The sequence below is a fragment of the Oncorhynchus clarkii genome, chromosome 24 (assembly GCF_045791955.1).
Source record: "Oncorhynchus clarkii lewisi isolate Uvic-CL-2024 chromosome 24, UVic_Ocla_1.0, whole genome shotgun sequence".
NCBI lineage: Eukaryota > Metazoa > Chordata > Actinopteri > Salmoniformes > Salmonidae > Oncorhynchus > Oncorhynchus clarkii.
Genome location: NC_092170.1, coordinates 3,502,607 through 3,522,340, shown reverse-complemented (window position 1 = coordinate 3,522,340; position 19,734 = coordinate 3,502,607). Strand labels below are relative to the sequence as shown.

Sequence of the window (19,734 nt, the reverse complement as noted above, 5' to 3'; positions counted from 1 at the left end):
ATATTTCAAGAGAGCAGGTCCTCTGTCAGGTTTTCGCATGGCTTGATTATATGGCTCATGGATATAATGTGAAACATATCCAGCATGCCCTGACAATGACACATCAACAACCCTAACTGGTTTGTTAAAAGCCATATTTCATGACATAGAATATGTCTTCCCCTTTTTTATCCAGATGACTTTCTATCCAATCCACATTCAGACAATGAGGCTTTTATTTTCATTGTCCAAGGATACAGTGCATTCCGAAAGTTTTCAGACCCCTCGACTTTTTCCAAATGTTATGTTATAGCCTTACTCTAAAATGTATTAAATTGTTTTTTCCCCCTCAATCTACACACAATACCCCATAATGACCAAGCAAAAACAAGTTAGATTTTTTGCAAAGTTATGAAAATAATTAACTTACATTTTTAATTTACATAAGTATTCAGACCTTTTACTCAGTACTTTGCTGAAGCACCTTTGGCAGCAATTACAGCCTTGGGTCTTCTTGGGTATGACGCTACAAGCTTGGCACACCTATATTTAGGAAGTTTCTCCCCTTCTTCTCTGCAGATCCTCTCAAGCTCTGTTAGATTGGATGGGGAGCGTTGATGCACAGCTATTTTCAGGTCTCTCCAGAGATGTTCGATCGGGTTCAAGTTCAGGTTCTGGCTGGGCCACTCAAGGACATTCAGAGGCTTGTCCCGAAGCCACTCCTGCGTTGTCTTTTCTGTGTTCTGAGGGTCGTTGTTCTGTTTTATGGTGAACCTTCGCCCTAGTCTGAGGTCCTGAGCGCTCTGGAGCAGGTCTTCATCAAGGAGCTCTCTGTACTTTGCCTCGATCTTGACTTGTCTCCCAGTCCCTGCCGCTAAAAAACATCGCCACAGCATGATGCTGCCACCACCATGCTTCACTGTAGGGATGGTGCCAGGTTTCCACCAGACATGGTGCTTGGCATTCAGGCCAAAGAGCTCAATCTTGGTTCATCAGGCCAGAGAATCATGGTCTGAGAGTCTTTACGTGCCTTTTGGCAAACTCCAAGCGGCCTGTCATGTGCCTTTTACTGATTGGTGGAGTGCTGCAGAGATGGTTGTCCTTCTGGAAGGTTCTCCCATCTCCACAGAGGAACTCTAGAACTCTGTCAGAGTGACCATTGGGTTCTTGGTCACCTCCCTGACCAAGTCCCTTTTCCCCCGATTTCTCAGTTTGTCTTCATGGTTCCAAACTTCTTCCATTTAAAACTTCTTCCAATCCTGTCTCGGAGCCCTACGGACAATTCCTTCGACCTCACTGCGTGGTTTTTGCTCCGACATCTGTGGGACCTTAGATAGACAGGTGTGTGCCTTTCGAAATCATGTCCAATCGATTGAATTTTCCACAGGTGGACTCCAATCAAGTTGTAGAAACATCTCAAGGATGATGTATGGAAACAGGATGCACCAGAGCTCAATTTTCTTTCGAGTCTCATAGCAAAGGGTCTGAATACTTATGTATAAGGTATGTGTTTTATTTGTAAAAAAACTTGCCAAAATTTCTAGTTTCGCTTTGTCATTATGGGGTATTGATGAGGAAATGTTTTTATTTTAATCCATTTTAGAATAAGGCTGTAACGTAACAAAATGTGGAAAAAGGGAAGGGGTCTGAATACTTTCCGAATGCACTGTATGTCACAGTTCTGCCATTCATCAGCTTCATATAGTTAAAAATGTGAAGCTTAAATACTACAAATAGCACTATTATGGTTGTCATCGATTTTATGACTTTAACTAAACTACAAAAAAAAATGTGGACCTTAAGACAGTGTTTTTGGTAGGCACCCAAACGCATACTCTTACCAAGGCCATGAACAATTGATTTAAATAGTCTAAAAACCATTAAGATTGAGACCTAAAATGAAGTTAATGTGGGATTCTGTGGTTGGACTGATTGATCGTGTGCTATTAAACATCTAATATAAGTTATTACTGGACAGGACCCAATAAAAATTGACCAATAGAAGTGTAAACACGGGATATAAAGACAATAAGAGCCACATGGAATGATGTCATGAAAAGGTTATAAGAACAAGATTTTGCTTAGCCTAGTTACAGGTCTGTTTGTGCCGTCTTGCCAACTGCCATGGTCCTTGCAGACAGCCCAGACAGATCTGGGACCAGGCTAGATTTCTAGGAAAAAGCACTGCAAAGGCCCTTTGATCCACTAGGAGCTAAAACATCGTACTGCAGATTAGTGATGTTCAAATGTACATAGTGCATTATGATTTATTGATGAGTGAAGGTACAATTTATTGAGTACTTTATTGAATGAATTTGTTGAATGGTACACGATATGTATCGATACAGGGATGTTAGCATGATACATATGTATAATTTCCATCTGTGAATCAGTATATTGATACCCACCTATAGTGATACAGGCCTAATAATCAAGATCATTCATTTTTAACCAGATCAGAACCCTGAGGGGTATCGCCAGCAGTGAAACATCAGCACCAACATGATTTATCAAAGCAATAAACTGTTGTCTTTGTTCTCATGGCCAAGGGCTGGAGTTGCTACTAGAGTATTCCTCTCCTCTCCTCCCTCCTTTCTTCTCTCTTCCTCCTCTCTGGGTGAGTCTACCTGGCACTACTCCCTGCAGGCTGACTACAGTACATCCCATCCGCTCGAACAGGCACAAATTCCCCCCTCTGTCACAACCGCTACCTGTGCATATTTTGAAATGAGATCATTTCGGCTAACGTCGCCTGCCATGATATAAAACACATGCGTCTGCTTGGCCGCCACTGCTGCACAACACTTTTGTTCACATTAAAGCAGGGAGCCGCCTCTAGAGTTCGTCTTTACACCGGTTAGATCTAGCTAGTTCCCCACGGAGCGTCTACATGTGGTGTGACACCGCTGCAGCGTGGGCAAATTGATATGAGGCGCTGATGAGTGAGTCTCTGCCTGTACACATCCATTAGGGGGAGAATAAGCAGGAAGAGGGTCATCTGTCATTCATGCTGCACTGAGTCCTTAAGCTGGGGAGAGATCTCTAATAAACACTGCAGGGAGGTGTGTGTGTGTGTGCGCGCGCTTGAGTGTGCGTGCACTGTGTTTGTGTGCTCATGTTGGTGTCAACAGGTGCGTGTGTGATTGTGTGTGCGCTCATGCGTGTGTGGTAACTTGATGCATTCAGTACTAGTCCGAGTTTGGACACACCTATCTATTCATTCCAGCGTTTTTCTACAATTTAGAATAATAGTGAAGACATCAAAACTATTAAATAACACATATAGAATCATGTAGTAACCAAAAAAAGTGTTACATCAAAATATATTTGAGATTTTTCAAAGTAGCCACCCTTTGCCTTGAGGACAGCATTGCACACTCTTGGCATTCTCTTAACCAGCTTCACCTGGAACCCACATATGCCGAGCACTTGTTGGCTGCTTTTCCTTCACTCTGTGGTCCAACTCATCCAAACCACCTCAATTGGGTTGAGGTCGGGTGATTATGGCGGCCTGGTCATCGGATGCAGCCCTCAATCACTCTCCTCCTTGGTCAAATAGCCCTTACACAGCCTGGAGGTGTGTTTGGAGGTGTGTTTGGTCATTGTCCTGTTGAACAACAAATGTGGTAGCCATGAATTCTAAATAAATCACAGACAGAACCCCCACACCGTCACACCTCCTCCTCCATGCTTCACGGTGGGAACCAGACATGTGGAGAACATCTGTTCACTTACTCTGCGTCTGACAAAGACACGGTGGTTGGAACCAAAAATCGCAAATTTGAACTCATCCGACCAAAGGACAGATTTCCACCGGTCTAATGTCCATTGCTCTTGTTTCTTGGCCCAAGCAAGTCTCTTCTTATTATTGATGTCCTTTAGTAGTGGTTTCTTTGCAGCAATTTAATCATGAAGGCCTGATTCACGCAGTCTCCAATGAACAGTTGATGTTGAGATGTGTCTGTTACTTAAACTCTGTGAAGCATTTATTTGGGCTGAAATTTCTGAGGCTGGTAACTCTAATGAACTTATCCTCTGCAGCAGAGGTAACTCTGGGTCTTCCTTTCCTGTGGCGGTCCTCATGAGAACCAGTTTCATCATAGCGCATTGTGGTTTTTGTGACTGCACTTGAAGAAGCTTTCAAAGTTCTTGACATTTTCCGGATTAACTGACCTTTGTGTCTTAAAGTAATGATAGACTGTCATTTCTCTTTGCTTATTTGAGCTGTTCTTGTATTCTTGCCATAAAATTGACTTTTACAAAATAGGGCTATTTTCTGTATACCACCCCTACCTTGTCTCAACACAACTGATTGGCTGAAGTGCATTAAGAAGGAAAGAAATTCCACAAATTAACTTTTAACAAGGCGCACCTGTTAATTGAAATGGATTCCAGGTGACTACATCATTAAGCTGGTTGAGAGAATGCCAAGAGTGTGAAAAGCTGTAATCAAAGCAAAGGGAGGCAACTTTGAAGCATCTCAAATATAAAATATATTTAGATTTGTTTAACACGATTTGTTTAACACTATTATTCTACAATGTAGAAAATGGTACAAATACAGAAAAACCCTAATTTGAGTTGGTGTGTCCAAACTTTTTACTGGTACTGTATATTTCAAGTTTGGCCTCCCTCCCTCAGTAGAGAGAAAACAATCATAAAAATTATATTAATTAATAAACATTTTCTGTAGTGTTTACTCATTGTGTTGCTGAAGAATATTGCTGTAGGTAAACATTAGGGGCAGTATGAGGTAACAAATACATTTTGTTCTTAACTGTGAAAATTATAAACTGAAATAGTACTGCACTCGCTTTTTCAAAATCTAATTTAATTTGTCACATGAGCTGAAATAAAAACTGGTGTAGACCTTACTGTGAAATGCTTACTTACAAGCAGTTTTTTTTAAAGTACGAAAATATTAGCAATTAAAAAAAAAAAAAAATGTAATTAAATAAAGTCTGGAAAAAAAGTCAACACAATAACATAACAAAAACGAAGCATCATTACTTTAAGACACAAAGGTCAGTTAATCCGGAAAATGTCAAGAGTCAATGTGTGGAGGTACAGGTTAGTAGAGGTAAATGAGGTATGTACATGTAGCTAGGGGTAAAGTCACTACGCATAGATAATAAACAGCGAGTAGCAGCAGCGTAAAAAAGAGGGTCAATACAAATAGTCCAAGTAGCCATTTGATTAACTGTTTAGTAGTCTTATGGCTTGGGGATAGAAGCTGTTAAGGAGCCTTTTGGACCTAGACTTGGCGCTCCGGTACCACTTGCTGTGTGGTAGCAGAGAGAACAGTGTATGACTGGGGTGGCTGGAGTATTTGACCATTTTTAGGGCCTTCCTTTGACACCGCTTGGTATAGAGGTCCTGGATAGAAGTAGGCATGGTCCCAGTGATGTACTGGGCCGTATGCACTACACTCTGTAGCGCCTTCCGGTCGGATACCAAGCAGATGCCATACCAGCCGGTGATGCAACCAGTCATGCTCTCGATTAGAGGTCGACCGATTAATCGGAATGGCTGATTTAATTAGGGCCGATTTTCAAGTTTTCATAACAATCGATAATCAGCATTTTTGGACACCGATTGTGGCCGATTACATTGCACTCCATGAGGAGACTGCGTGGCAGGCTGACTACCTGTTAAGCGAGTGCAGCAAGAGGCCAAGTTAAGTTGCTCGCTAGCATTAAACTTATCTTATAAAAAACAATCAATCTTAACATAATCACCAGTTAACTACACATGGATGATGATATTACTAGTTTATCTAACTTGTCCTGCGTTACATATAATCGATGCAGTGCCTGTTAATTTCTCATCGAATCACAGCCCACTTCGCCAAACAGGTGATTATTTAACAAGCACATTCGCGAAAAAAAGCACTGTCATTGCACCAATGTGTACCTAACCATAAACATCAATGCCTTTCTTTAAAATCAATACACAAGTATATATCTTTAAACCTGCATATTTAGTTAATATTGCCTGCTAACATGAATTTCTTTTAACTAGGGAAATTGTGTCACTTCTCTTGCGTTCCGTGCAAGCAGAGTCAGGGTATATGCAGCAGTTTGGGCCGCCTGGTTCGTTGTGAACTGTGTGAAGACCATTTATTCCTAACGAAGACTGTAATTAATTTGCCAGAATTGTACATCATTATGACATAACTTTGAAGGTTGTGCAATGTAACAGCAATATTTAGACTTAGGGATGCCACCCGTTAGATAAAATACTGAACGGTTCTGTATTTCACTGAAAGAATAAATGTTTTGTTTTCAAAATTATAGTTTTCGGATTTGACCATATTAAATGACCTAAGGCTCGTATTTCTGTGTGTTATTATGTTATAATTAAGTCTATGATTTGATATTTGATAGAGCAGTCTGACTGAGCGGTGGTAGGTAGCAACCGGCTCGTAAGCATTCATTCAAACAGCACTTTCGTGCGTTTGCCAGCAGCTCTTCGCTGTGCTTCAAGCACTGAGCTGTTTATGATTTCAAGCCTATCAACTCCTGAGATTAGGCTGGTGTAAACGATGTGAAATTGCTAGCTAGTTAGCGGGGTGCACGCTAATAGCGTTTCAATCGGTGACGTCACTCGCTCTGAGACCTTGAAGTAGTTGTTCCCCTTGCTCTGCAAGGGCTGCAGCTTTTGTGGAGCGATGGGTAACGACGCTTCGAGGGTGGCTGTTGTCGATGTGTTCCTGGTTCGAGCCCAGGTAGGGGCGAGGAGAGGGACGGAAGCTATACTGTTACACTGACAATACTAAAGTGCCTATAAGAACATCCAATAGTCAAAGGTATATGAAATACAAATGGTAGAGGGAAATAGTCCTTTAATTCCTATAATAACTACAACCTAAAACTTCTTACCTGGGAATATTGAAGACTCGTTAAAAGGAACCATCAGCTTTCATATGTTCTCATGTTCTGAGCAAGGAAATTAAACGTTAGCTTTTTTACATGGCACATATTGTACTTTTACATTCTTCTCCAACACTTTGTTTTTGCATTATTTAAACCAAATTGAACATGTTTCATTATTTATTTGAGGCTAAATAGATTTTATTGATGTGTTATATTAAGTTAAAATAAGTGTTCATTCAGTATTGTTGCAATTGTCATTATTACAAATAAATATATATATATATATATATATATATATATATATATATATACAGTGCCTTGCGAAAGTATTCTGAACTTTGCGACCTTTTGCCACATTTCAGGCTTTTAACATAAAGATATAAAACTGTATTTTTTTGTGAAGAATCAACAACAAGTGGGACACAATCATGAAGTGGAACGACATTTATTGGATATTTCAAACTTTTTTAACAAATCAAAAACTGAAAAATTGGGCGTGCAAAATTATTCAGCCCCCTTAAGTTAATACTTTGTAGCGCCACCTTTTGCTGCGATTACAGCTGTAAGTCGCTTGGGGTATGTCTCTATCAGTTTTGCACATCGAGAGACTGACATTTTTTCCCATTCCTCCTTGCAAAACAGCTCAAGCTCAGTGAGGTTGGATGGAGAGCATTTGTGAACAGCAGTTTTCAGTTCTTTACACAGATTCTCGATTGGATTCATGTCAGGACTTTGACTTGGCCATTCTCACACCTGGATATGTTTATTTTTGAACCATTCCATTGTAGATTTTGCTTTATGTTTTGGATCATTGTCTTGTTGGAAGACAAATCTCCGTCCCAGTCTCAGGTCTTTTGCAGACTCCATCAGGTTTTCTTCCAGAATGGTCCTGTATTTGGCTCCATCCATCTTCCCATCAATTTTAACCATCTTCCCTGTCCCTGCTGAAGAAAAGCAGGCCCAAACCATGATACTGCCACCACACCATGTTTGACAGTGGGGATGGTGTGTTCAGCTGTGTTGCTTTTACGCCAAACATAACATTTTGCATTGTTGCCAAAAAGTTCAATTTTGGTTTCATCTGACCAGAGCACCTTCTTCCACATGTTTGGTGTGTCTCCCAGGTGGCTTATGGCAAACTTTAAACTACACTTTTTATGGATATCTTTAAGAAATGGCTTTCTTCTTGCCACTCTTCCATAAAGGCCAGATTTGTGCAATATACGACTGATTGTTGTCCTATGGACAGAGTCTCCCACCTCAGCTGTAGATCTCTGCAGTTCATCCAGAGTGATCATGGGCCTCTTGGCTGCATCTCTGATTAGTCTTCTCCTTGTATGAGCTGAAAGTTTAGAGGGACGGCCAGGTCTTGGTAGATTTGCAGTGGTCTGATACTCCTTCCATTTCAATATTATCGCTTGCACAGTGCTCCTTGGGATGTTTAAAGCTTGGGAAATCTTTTTGTATCCAAATCCGGCTTTAAACTTCTTCACAACAGTATCTCGGACCTGCCTGATGTGTTCCTTGTTCTTCATGATGCTCTCTGCGCTTTTAACAGACCTCTGAGACTATCACAGTGCAGGTGCATTTATACGGAGACTTGATTACACACAGGTGGATTGTATTTATCATCATTAGTCATTTAGGTCAACATTGGATCATTCAGAGATCCTCACTGAACTTCTGGAGAGAGTTTGCTGCACTGAAAGTAAAGGGGCTGAATAATTTTGCACGCCCAATTTTTCAGTTTTTTATTTGTTAAAAAAGTTTGAAATATCCAATAAATGTCGTTCCACTTCATGATTGTGTCCCACTTGTTGTTGATTCTTCACAAAAAAATACAGTTTTATATATTTATGTTAAAAGCCTGAAATGTGGCAAAAGGTCGCAAAGTTCAAGGGGGCCGAATACTTTCGCAAGGCACTGTATATATATATATATATGTTTTTTTAATTGGCCGATCAATCGGTATCGGCTTTTTCAGCATTGGCGTTGAAAAATCATAATCGGTCGACCTCTACTCTCGATGGTGCAGCTGTAAAATCAGAAATATGTATTTAGTTTTTTCAAGTGCCTCCTAGGTAAATGAAATACCACACCAGTCTCAATCATGTCATCTCAATCATCTGACCATACTGTATTCTACAAATCTATAATCAATCTGCCAAACAAAAAGAGGCATGTCCTGCTTCCCGATTCTCCACCCTTCTCCCAAAGTGTACACTTTCACACATGGATTTAACAATGGTGGAAACTCACTCCAGCCAATGCTTACACCAATCACATGCTTTTAACTAAAGTCCATGACGAGGAGTGTGCAAGGGTGGAGAATTAAGACTCAACCAAAGACAACATCCTTGTCTCTGTAACGCCCGGGATGTAGTGGGGAAGAAGTCAGGCGGTGGAAGCTAGTAGGCCGGTGACGACGACCGCCGAGCACCACCCGAACAGGAAGGGGAGCCACCTTCTGTAGGAGTCGTGACAGTCTCCTCATTTCACCTGTTCTCCCCTCCCAAACTATTGGCTGACAGTGGGGTGTGATGCTAGCGTAGCGATGCTATTTAGGCCTGTTATCATGTATTCATTACGTATGAAGGCCCAACAGTGACATTCCGGCAGCCAGGCAGGACTCGAGGGGCCTAGCGGAGTTAAATATCACCTCCTGGAGTGCGGCGGCGGGCGTCAGGAAAAGACATACAGGAGTGAAATAACAGCCCCGACGCTAATGCCGGCTCCACGGCGTGCCACTGACAAGCTTCAACGCCGTCTAGCTCCCGCCGCCTGAAATCAGAGAGGGGGGAAAACAGAGGCCCGACCACCTAATTAACTATCAACTAAAACAAGATGGGAATAAACATTAGCTCCGCTTTAGAGGTGCCTTTGTAGAGAGATGTGAGGTGGCGGAGGGAGGGAAGGTGGGAGGGTAGGAGAAAACAGAGGAGGAGGTATAATACAGCATTCACTAATTATCCAACAGAATTCTGGAATTGGGACCCAGCTACCACATAACGTTCTAAGAACCATTTGTTTCTTTGAGCTTGGTGAAAATGTGGTTGTCATATAGTTAATTTGCATACAACCTTCCCACAATGTCCTGGAAATGGTGCAGGTTACACAGCAAGCACATAACATTCTAAGAACCTTATGTTCCTTAGGTGGTCATTTCAGTACTTCAGCATAACGTTTCCTACAGGTTTTCATGTGGTTCTATTTAAAGTCATGTTCTCAGAATGTTAAGAACGCTCTTCTGTGGGAATTTCAGTACTTTAGCATAACGTTTTTCACAAGTTTCCTCATGGTTCTATATAATGTCATTTTCTCAGAACATTTAGAATGTTAAGAAACAACATTCTTCTGTGGGAATTTCAGTACTTCAGCATAATGTTTTCTACAGGTTTCCTCATAGTTAAATTTAAAGTCATTCTGAGAACATTAAGAAAACTTTCCATAAAAAACACAAGAAAACATTAGTAACATACAAAGAAAGTTCTAAGAATGTTATTTAACCCTTTAGACCCCAATATAATTCTAGAATGCTGCTGTAGATTACTGAGATTTTTCAAGCTCATTTTCTCACACATTTCAAACAAACAGACAACTCAAAAACAAAGAACAAATTACAGTCACTTAATTTTAAAGAGCACAACCTCTTCTTTAATATGATACCACATTCATGTCAACATTCATGTCAATGTGATCATCCTGTCTGGGTTGGCCCAGACATTTATGAACATTTGAACATCTTGGCCATGTTCTGTTATAATCTCCACCCGGCACAGCCAGAAGAGGACTGGCCACCCCACATATCCTGGTTCCTCTCTAGGTTTCTTCCTAGGTTTTGGCCTTTCTAGGGAGTTTTTCCTAGCCACCGTGCTTCTACACCTGCATTGCTTGCTGTTTGGGGTTTTAGGCTGGGTTTCTGTACAGCACTTTGAGATATCAGCCGATGTACGAAGGGCTATATAAATAAATTTGATTTGATTTGAATAGGAATAACACTCTTCCATTGTGTAAAGAAACTATCAAAAAACGATTAAGACAAGAACCCTAGAGTATTTAAATTATAGTACATTTAACTAAATTACCATTTAAAATGTACCATATTATTTACATATGAATAAATAATAATATTCAAAATATGACCATATTCAGAAAGTATTTCAAAACCCGCACAAAGTACTGTAGGCTATTGGATTGACAACGATTCTTACTTCTGTACCAATGTAAAAAAAAGCAAACAACTATTCAGAGACTATTTCAAAATGTAGGTAACCTCTCTCAATAAGATTAAGTACAGACCAGAGCTGTGTTCGAATACCCATACTAACATAATGTATACTATACACTTAATGAGAATTTACTACATACTAAACTCCGCAAAAAAATAAACGTCCTCCCACTGTCAACTGCATTTATTTTCAGAAAACTTAATGTGTAAATATTTGTATGAACATAATAAGATTAAACAACTGAGACATAAACAGAACAAGTTCCACAGACATGTGACTAACAGAAATTGAATAATGTGTCCCTGAACAAAGAGGGGGTCGAAATCAAAAGTAGCAGTCAGTATCTGGTGTGGCCACCAGCTGCATTAAGTACTGCAGTGCATCTCCTCCAAGTGGACTGCACCAGATTTGCCAGTTCTTGCTGTGAGGTGTTAACCCACTCTTCCACCAAGGCACCTGCAAGTTCCCGGACCTTCCTGGGGGGAATGGCCCTAGCCCTCACCCACCGATCCAACAGGTCCCAGACGTGCTCAATGGGATTGAGATCCGGGCTCTTCGCTGGCCATGGCAGAACACTGACATTCCTGTCTTGCAGGAAATCCCGCACAGAATGAGCAGTATGGCTGGTGGCATTGTCATGCCAGGATGAGCCTGCAGGAAGGGTACCATATGAGGGAGGAGGATGTCTTCCCTGTAATGCACAGCGTTGAGATTGCCTGCAATGACAACAAGCTCAGTTCGACGATGCTGTGACACACCGCCCCAGACCATGAAGGACCCTCCACCTCCAAATCGATCCCGCTCCAGAGTACAGGCCTCGGTGTAATGCTCATTCTTTCGACGATAAACGAGAATCCGACCATCACCCCTGGAGAGGCAAAACCACGACTCGTCAGTGAAGAGCACTTTTTGCCAGTCCTGTCTAGTCCAGCGACGGTGAGTTTGTGCCCATAAGCGACGTTGTTGGCGGTGATGTCTGGTGAGGACCTGCCTTACAACAGGCCTACAAGCCCTCAGTCCAGCCTCTCTCAGCCATTTGTGGACAGTCTGAGCAGTGATGGAGGGATTGTGCGTTCCTGGTGTAACTCGGGCAGTTGTTGTTGCCCTCCTGTACCTGTCCTGCAGCTGTGATGTTCGGATGTACAGATCCTGTGCAGGTGTTGTTACACGTGGTCTGACACTGCAAGGATGATAAGCTGTCCATCCTGCCTCCCTGTAGGGCTGTCTTAGGCGTCTCACAGCACGGACATTGCAATTTATTGCCCTGGCCACATTTGCAGTCCTCATGCCTCCTTGCAGCATGCCTAAGGCACGTTCACGCAGATGAGAAGGGACCCTGGGCATCTTTCTTTTTGTGTTTTTCAGAGTCAGTAGAAAGGCCTCTTTAGTGTCCTAACATTTCTTAACAACCGTTCCACAGGTGCATGATCATTAATTGTTTATGGTTCAATGAACAAACATGGAAACCGTGGTTAAACCCTTTAGAATGAAAATCTGTGAAGTTATTTGGATTTTTACGAATTATCTTTGAAAGACAGGGTCCTGAAAAAGGGACGTTTCTTTTTTTGCTGAGTATATATACTATGATTTCATTTTAACTAGTTCGCCAAATGTTAGCTGATTACTTACGCGGCTGAGACAGCTTCCAAATTAATTGCATCGGTAGAAACTGGACAAAACAAGCAACTTGTTAGCTGGCTATGTAAACAAATATCCAACTCATCATATGAACTCCACTGCATGGGCATCTACTACCCTAACTCGACAGCTAAGCTGTCAAATAATTGAAAACGAGGCAATGTATAGCCTATGAATATCTTCACCTAGCAAAGATGACAAACCATAACCGAAGCCAAACAGATAAACACAAATAACTCTAGCCTTCATTTCGGTGGCTAGTTAGCTTGTTGTCTGTATGGCTAGCTAGAGAAAGTGACAGCTGAGGTTGATGCTTTGTGAGCGCTGCCCATATTTACCACAACAGATAGACTAACTAGTTAGCTACCTACTCCATAACAAGGAACTTGGGCCATTTCCATATGAATTACACTGCTGGTCAAAAGTTTTAGAACACCTACTCATTAAAGGGTTTTTCTTTATTTTTACTATTTTCTACATTGTAGAATAATGGTGAATACATCAAAATTATGAAATAACACATAGGGAAACATGTAGTAACCAAAAAAATGTAAAACAAATCAAAACATATTTTATTTGAGATTCTTCAAATAGCCTTTGCCTTGATGACAGCTTTGTGCACTCTTGGCATTCTCCCAACCAGCTTCACCTGGAATGCTTTTCCAACCGTCTTGAAGGAGTTCCCACATATGCTGAGCACTTGTTGGCTTCTATTCCTTCACTCTGCGGTCTGACTCATCCCAAACCATCTCAATTGGGTTGAGTTCAGGGAATTGTGGTTTCCAGGTCATCTGATGCAGAACTCCATCACTCTCCTTATTGGTAAAATAGCCCTTACACAGCCTGGAGGTGTGTTGGGTCATTGTCCTGTTGAAAAACAAATGATAGTCCCACTAAGCCCAAACCAGATGGGATGGCGTATCACTGCAGAATGCTGTGGTAGCCATGCTGGTTAAGTGTACCTTGAAATCTAAATAAATCACAGACAGTGTCACCAGCAATGCATCCCCACACCACCTCCTCCATTCTTTACGGTGGGAAATACACATGCGGAGATCATCCGTTCATCCACACCGCGTCTCACACAGACACGGCGGTTGGAACCAAAAATCTCAAATTAGGACTCCAGACCAAAGGACAAATTTCCACCTGTCAAAGATTCATTGCTCGTGTTTCTTGGCTCAAGCAAGTCTCTTCTTATTATTGGTGTCCTATTGTAGTGGTTTCTTTGCAGCAATACGACCCCGAAGGCCTGATTCATGCAGTCTCCTCTGAACAGTTGATGTTGAGATGTTTCTGTTACTTGAACTTTGAAGCATTTATTTGGGCTGCAAATTCTGAGGCTGGTAACTCTAATTAACTTATCCTCTGCAGCAGAGGTAACCCTGGATCTTCCATTCCTGTGGTGGTCCTCACGAGAGCCAGTTTCATCATAGCGCTTGATGGTTTTTGCGACTGCACTTGAAGAAACTTTCAAAGTTCTTGACATTTTCCGGATTGACTGACCTTCGTGTCTTAAAGTAACTGTCATTTCTCTTTGCTTATTTGAGCTGTTCTTGCTAAAATATGGACTTGGTCTTTTACCAAATAGGTCTATCTTGTCACAACTGATTGGCTCAAACACATTAAGGACAGAAGTTCCACAAATTAACTTTTAAGAAGGCACAACTGTTAATTCATGTGAAATACATTTCTACAATGTAGAAAAAAGTAAAAATAAAGAAAAACCCTTGCATGAGTAGGTGTTCTAAAGCTTTTTACTGGAAGTGTACATTGGTAGAAACAAGACAAAACAACCAACTAGTTAGCTGACTATACAGTATACAGCTAAACACGGCAACTATTTCCATGTGTAACGGCAGATTTCCTCTTCGTCTGGAGAGGAGTAAGGATCGGACCAAGCGTGTTAAGTGTTCATGACGATTTATTAAAAAACAAACTGAACACTGAAATACAAAACAATAAATGATGTGATGAAAACCGAAACAGTACCGTGTGGCGACAAACACTCACACGGAAACAAACACCCACAAACCAACAGTGAAACCCAGGCTACCTAAGTATGATTCTCAATCAGAGACAACTAACGACACCTGTCTCTGATTGAGAACCATACTAGGCTGAACACAAAAACCAACATAGAAAAACAAACATAGACTGCCCACCCCAACTCACACCCTGACCATACTAAATAAAGACAAAACAAAGGAAATAAACATCAGAACGTGACACCATGAGGCAGCATGGAATCATTCGTATTTCACTCACCTCGACATCATTGCTTTTCAAAGTGCAAGTGGGAATCCGTATCACATCCATATCACCAGCCAACATACAGTTGAAGTCGGAAGTTTACATACACCATAGCCAAATACATTTAAACTGTTTTTCACAATTCCTGACATTTAATCTGGGTAAAAATTATAGTTGAGAGAATTATTTAGTTCAGCTATTATTTCTTTCATCACATTCCCAGTGGGTCAGAAGTGTACATACACTCAATTAGTATTTGGTAGCATTGCCATTAAATTGTTTAACTTGTGTCATAAGTTTCGGGTAGCCTTCCACAAGCTTCCCACAATAAGTTGGGTGAATTTTGGCCCATTCCTCCTGACAGAGCTGGTGTAACTGAATCAGGTTTGTAGGCCTCCTTGCTCACACACGCTTTTTCAGTTCAGATTGAGGTCAAGGCATTGTGATGGCCACTCCAATACCTTGACTTTGTTGTCCTTAAGCCATTTTGCCACAACTTTGGAAGTATGCTTGGGGTCATTGTCCATTTGGAAGACCCATTTGCAACCAAGCTTTAACTTCCTGACTGATTTTTTGAGATGTTGCTTCAATATTTCCACCTAATTTTCCTGCCTCATGGTGCCATCTATTTTGTGATGTGCACCAGTCCCTCTTGCAGCAAAGCATCTCCACAACATGATATGGACACCTACATGCTTTACGGTTAGGATGGTGTTCTTCGGCTTGCAAGCCTCTCCCTTTTTCCTCCAAACATAACGATGGTTATTATGGCCAAACAGTTCTATTTTTGTTTCATCAGACCAGAGGACATTTCTCCAAAAAGTACAATCTTTGTCCCCATGTGCAGTTGCAAACCGTAATCTGGCTTTTTTATGGTGGTTTTGGAGCAGCTGAATCAACCTTGCTGTGCGGCCTTTCAGGTTATGTCGATATAGGACTCGCTTTACTGTGGATATAGATACTTTTGTACCCGTTTCCTCCAGCATCTTCACAAGGTCCTCTGCTGTTGTTCTGGGATTGATTTGCACTTTTTGCAACCAAAGTACGTTCATCTCTAGGAGACAGAACACGTCTCCTTCCTGAGCAGTATGGCAGCTGCGTGGTCCCATTGTGTTTATACTTGCGTACTATTGTTTGTACAGATAAACGTGGTACACTCAGGCGTTTGGAAATTGCTCCCAAGGATGAAGCAGACTTGTGGAGGTCTACATTTTTTTCTGAGTTCTTGGCTGATTTCTTTTGATTTTTCCATGATGTCAAGCAAAGAGGCACTGAGTTTGAAGGTAGGCCTTGAAATACATCCACAGGTACACCTCCAATTGACTCAAATGATGTCAATTATCCTATCAGAAGCTTCTAAAGCCATGACATTTTCCAAGCTGTTTAAAACTTCTTACGGCTGAAATCCTGCTAATGGGATCGATATGACAACCGGCCAGTGAAAGTGCTGGGCGCCAAATTCAAACAACAGATATCTCATAATTAAAATTCCTCGAACATATAAGTATTATACACCATTTTAAAGACCAACTTATTGTGGGAAGCTTGTGGAAGGCTAACCGAAACATTTGACACAAGTTAAACAATTTAAAGGCAATTCTACCAAATACTAATTGAGTGTATGTAAACGTCTGACCCACTGGGAATGTGATGAAAGACAGGGAATTTTTACTAGGATTAAATGTTAGGAATTGTGAAAAACTGAGTTTAAATGTATTTGGCTAATGTGTATGTAAACTTCCGACTTCAACTGTCTTAAAAGATTCAGTTAACGTTTTAAGAAAGCCTCCAAATAATCTACACTTTCCGTTCTCAGAATGTTTAAAAACGTTCCGTCTTACTGGTCAGGAAACTTTTCACTTCGTTCCCAGAACCAATGGGAAATCAAAAACGTACGTTTCCGCAACTTCCAAGGAACCAAATGTGCTAGCTGGGGAGCTGTGTGTTTGTTGTTCCCTGTCACGATCACATGGAGATGGCTGAAGCAAACTGAGAAGTTCCGCTGCAAGCATATTGGGCGCGTTAATAATTGATCGGCAAGGCACATTCACCGTGTCAGACCTTTCTCTGATCCCTGCACGGCTTGCTACCCAATATACATGATGTTTTTAAAGATATGCTACTGTAGAAATAAATATAGACTGCTGTTATGCTGCTGTTAGCCTCAACGCCTATGATTTCAATCACAGCTCCCGTACCCTGCCATGTCAATAATACACTCTCTCATAAACACGGTCGGCAGAGCCAAACTACAGAGCCCCATCTCTTGAAACTCTCTACTTGGACTCTACCAACAGCAGCACCGTCTGTCTGTCCATCTCCTGCTGTCAGAGTGATTGCTGTTAGAAATCAGCCCATGTTGAGGTGGCCTCTGCTGCTGTAAGAGAGAGATGTCTAGGTCACTGCTGCCCCAGACCAAGCTCTACGCCTGGCGGATAGCCGGCTACGGATTGGCAAATTAACGTAATGAGATTAGGACCCCTGTCCTCCCTCTCTCCTCACTCTCATCTCAGTGTGAAAACAAGTATGGGCCTGTAAACACCATACACTAAAATGTGTCTAAATAAGAACGCAAAGCACTCTGGTAACTGGTTTTCCCAGCTAACACTCAATTACGGCAAAGTATAATATCATGACTCATTTTGACACTCTTTTTTTCACTGCGGCTCGGGAAATGGTAGCAGAAAATTTGATTATCTAGCCGTTTGGTTAAGATACTCGGTTGCACACAAGAAAGTACTCTGCACTCTGACAGGCAGAAACAGACAGAATATAACATTCAGAAAATACCGCCTCTTCTTGTTACAGTACAATTGGAGTGATACCGACCTCTGGTCAAAGTGCTGCTGAGATGCAATGAAGAAGCAATCAGCTGTCAGAGCAAGTCTCAGCCAGGCCTAGAATTACACATAGAGGAGTTCTTGTGATGTCGTCTTTTGAATAGGGAGTGAGGAGAGGTGAGTTGTGCCCTCCAGCCATGCAGGGTCAGAGATCAGACTACTCACCTATTCTGAAGGAGAGCGGCCCAGCGGAGGAACATCTCACCCACATGGCTAAGAGGAGCAGAGGCGCCCAGGCTGCGAGCATCTTCTATGACTCCTCATGGGTCCTGCCCCGGGGGTTCCTCTGTCACAGCCACCTGGAGAACATAACACATGGATGTAGGAATTATATAGAAGCCTGGATCCTACACACGTTAACATGAAGACAGGCACACATGTATTAGTTTGTGTTTTTGCCCATGATCACAGATTCTGATCCTGGATCAGCTTAGCACCTGTTCCACATGATAGTCACTCTTGTGTGAAATCAAACTATATCTGATCCAAATTCATTCTGGTTTGACCATATAAAAATGATATAAATAGAATCTATGACGCGGGCATACACATGTTCACAGGCATCTGAACACATACACGCAGGCACGCACAGACACAGACTCATGCACACACACATCCGCACGCAAGCACACACACACACTGAGAACACAAAGCAACTACCATCTATCTTCACCGCAGCCTCAAAGTATAGGCCTTATTCGTTTATCTGGTACGCTACATTGCACTTCCCTGATTAGAAAAAGCATTATTATTAACTTTCACAAGAACTGAAATTAACCATAATCAAGGGTGTGATTCTCAAGTCACAAATTCTAACCCTAACCCTAACCCTAACCCATTTTCCAAATGTTGTTACGTTACAGACTTAATCTAAAAAAAAATAAAGTGCCTTTATCTACACACAATGACAAACCAAAAGCAGGTTTTCGGACAGTTTTGCAAAAAAATAAAGATGTATTATTTACATAAGTATTCAGACCCTTTGCTATTATGATACTCGAAATTGAGCTCAGGTGCATCCTGTTTCCATTGATCATCCTTTCTCCTGTGGTAAATTCAATTGATTGGACATGATTTGGAAAGGCACATACTTGTCTATATAAGGTCCCACAGTTGACACTGCATGTCAGCCAACAACCAAGCCATGAGGTCGAAGGAATTGTCCGTAGAGCTCCGAGACAGGATTGTGTCCAGGCACAGATCTGGGGAAGGGTAACAAAAAAATTCTGCAGAATTGAAGGTCCCCAAGAACACAGTGGCCTCCATCATTCTTAAATGGAAGAAGTTTGGAACCACCAAGATTCTTCCTAGAGCTGGCCGCCCGGCCAAACTGAGCCATCGGGGGAGAGAAGGGCCTTGGTCAGGGAGGTGACCAAGAACCTCATGGTCACTCTGACAGAGCTCCAGAGTTCCTCTGTGGAGATGGAAGAACCTTCCAGAAGGACAACCATCTCTGCAGCACCACCCATCAGGCTTTATTAGGAGAGTGGCCAGACAGAAGCCACTCCTCTGTAAAAATCACATGGCAGCACACTTGGAGTTTGCCAAAACGCACCTAAAGGACTCTGACCATGAGAAAGAAGATTCTCTGGTCTGATGAAACCAAGATTGAAATCTTTGACCTGAATGTCAAGTGTCACGTATGGAGGAAACCTGGCACCATCCCTATGACGAAGCATGGTGGTAAGCATCATGCTGGTGTTTTTCAGCGGCAAGGACTGGGAGACTAGTCAGGATCGAGAGGAAAGATGAACAGCTCAAAGTACAGAGAGATCCTTGATTAAAACCTGCTCCAGAGCACTCAGGACCTCAGACTGGGGTGAAGTTTCGCCTTCCAACAGGTCAATGACCCTAAGCACACAGCAACCACAACGCATAAGTGACTTCGGGCTTCAACCCGATCAAACATATCTAGAGATA

The 19,734-nt window shown here is 41.8% G+C and overlaps 1 protein-coding gene across 1 annotated transcript in view; it reads right to left on the bottom strand.

The window, feature by feature from the left end:
• LOC139382352 (glutamate receptor ionotropic, kainate 4-like) overlaps positions 1-18,088 on the bottom strand; it is a 233,458-nt gene extending 215,370 nt beyond the window's left edge. Inside the window, exon 1 of the mRNA XM_071126326.1 lies at positions 17,980-18,088. Coding sequence (XP_070982427.1) covers positions 17,980-18,061 — 82 coding nt within the window. The 5' untranslated portion in view covers positions 18,062-18,088. The remainder of the gene's footprint in view (positions 1-17,979) is intronic.
• Between the last annotated feature and the right edge of the window lie 1,646 nt (positions 18,089-19,734).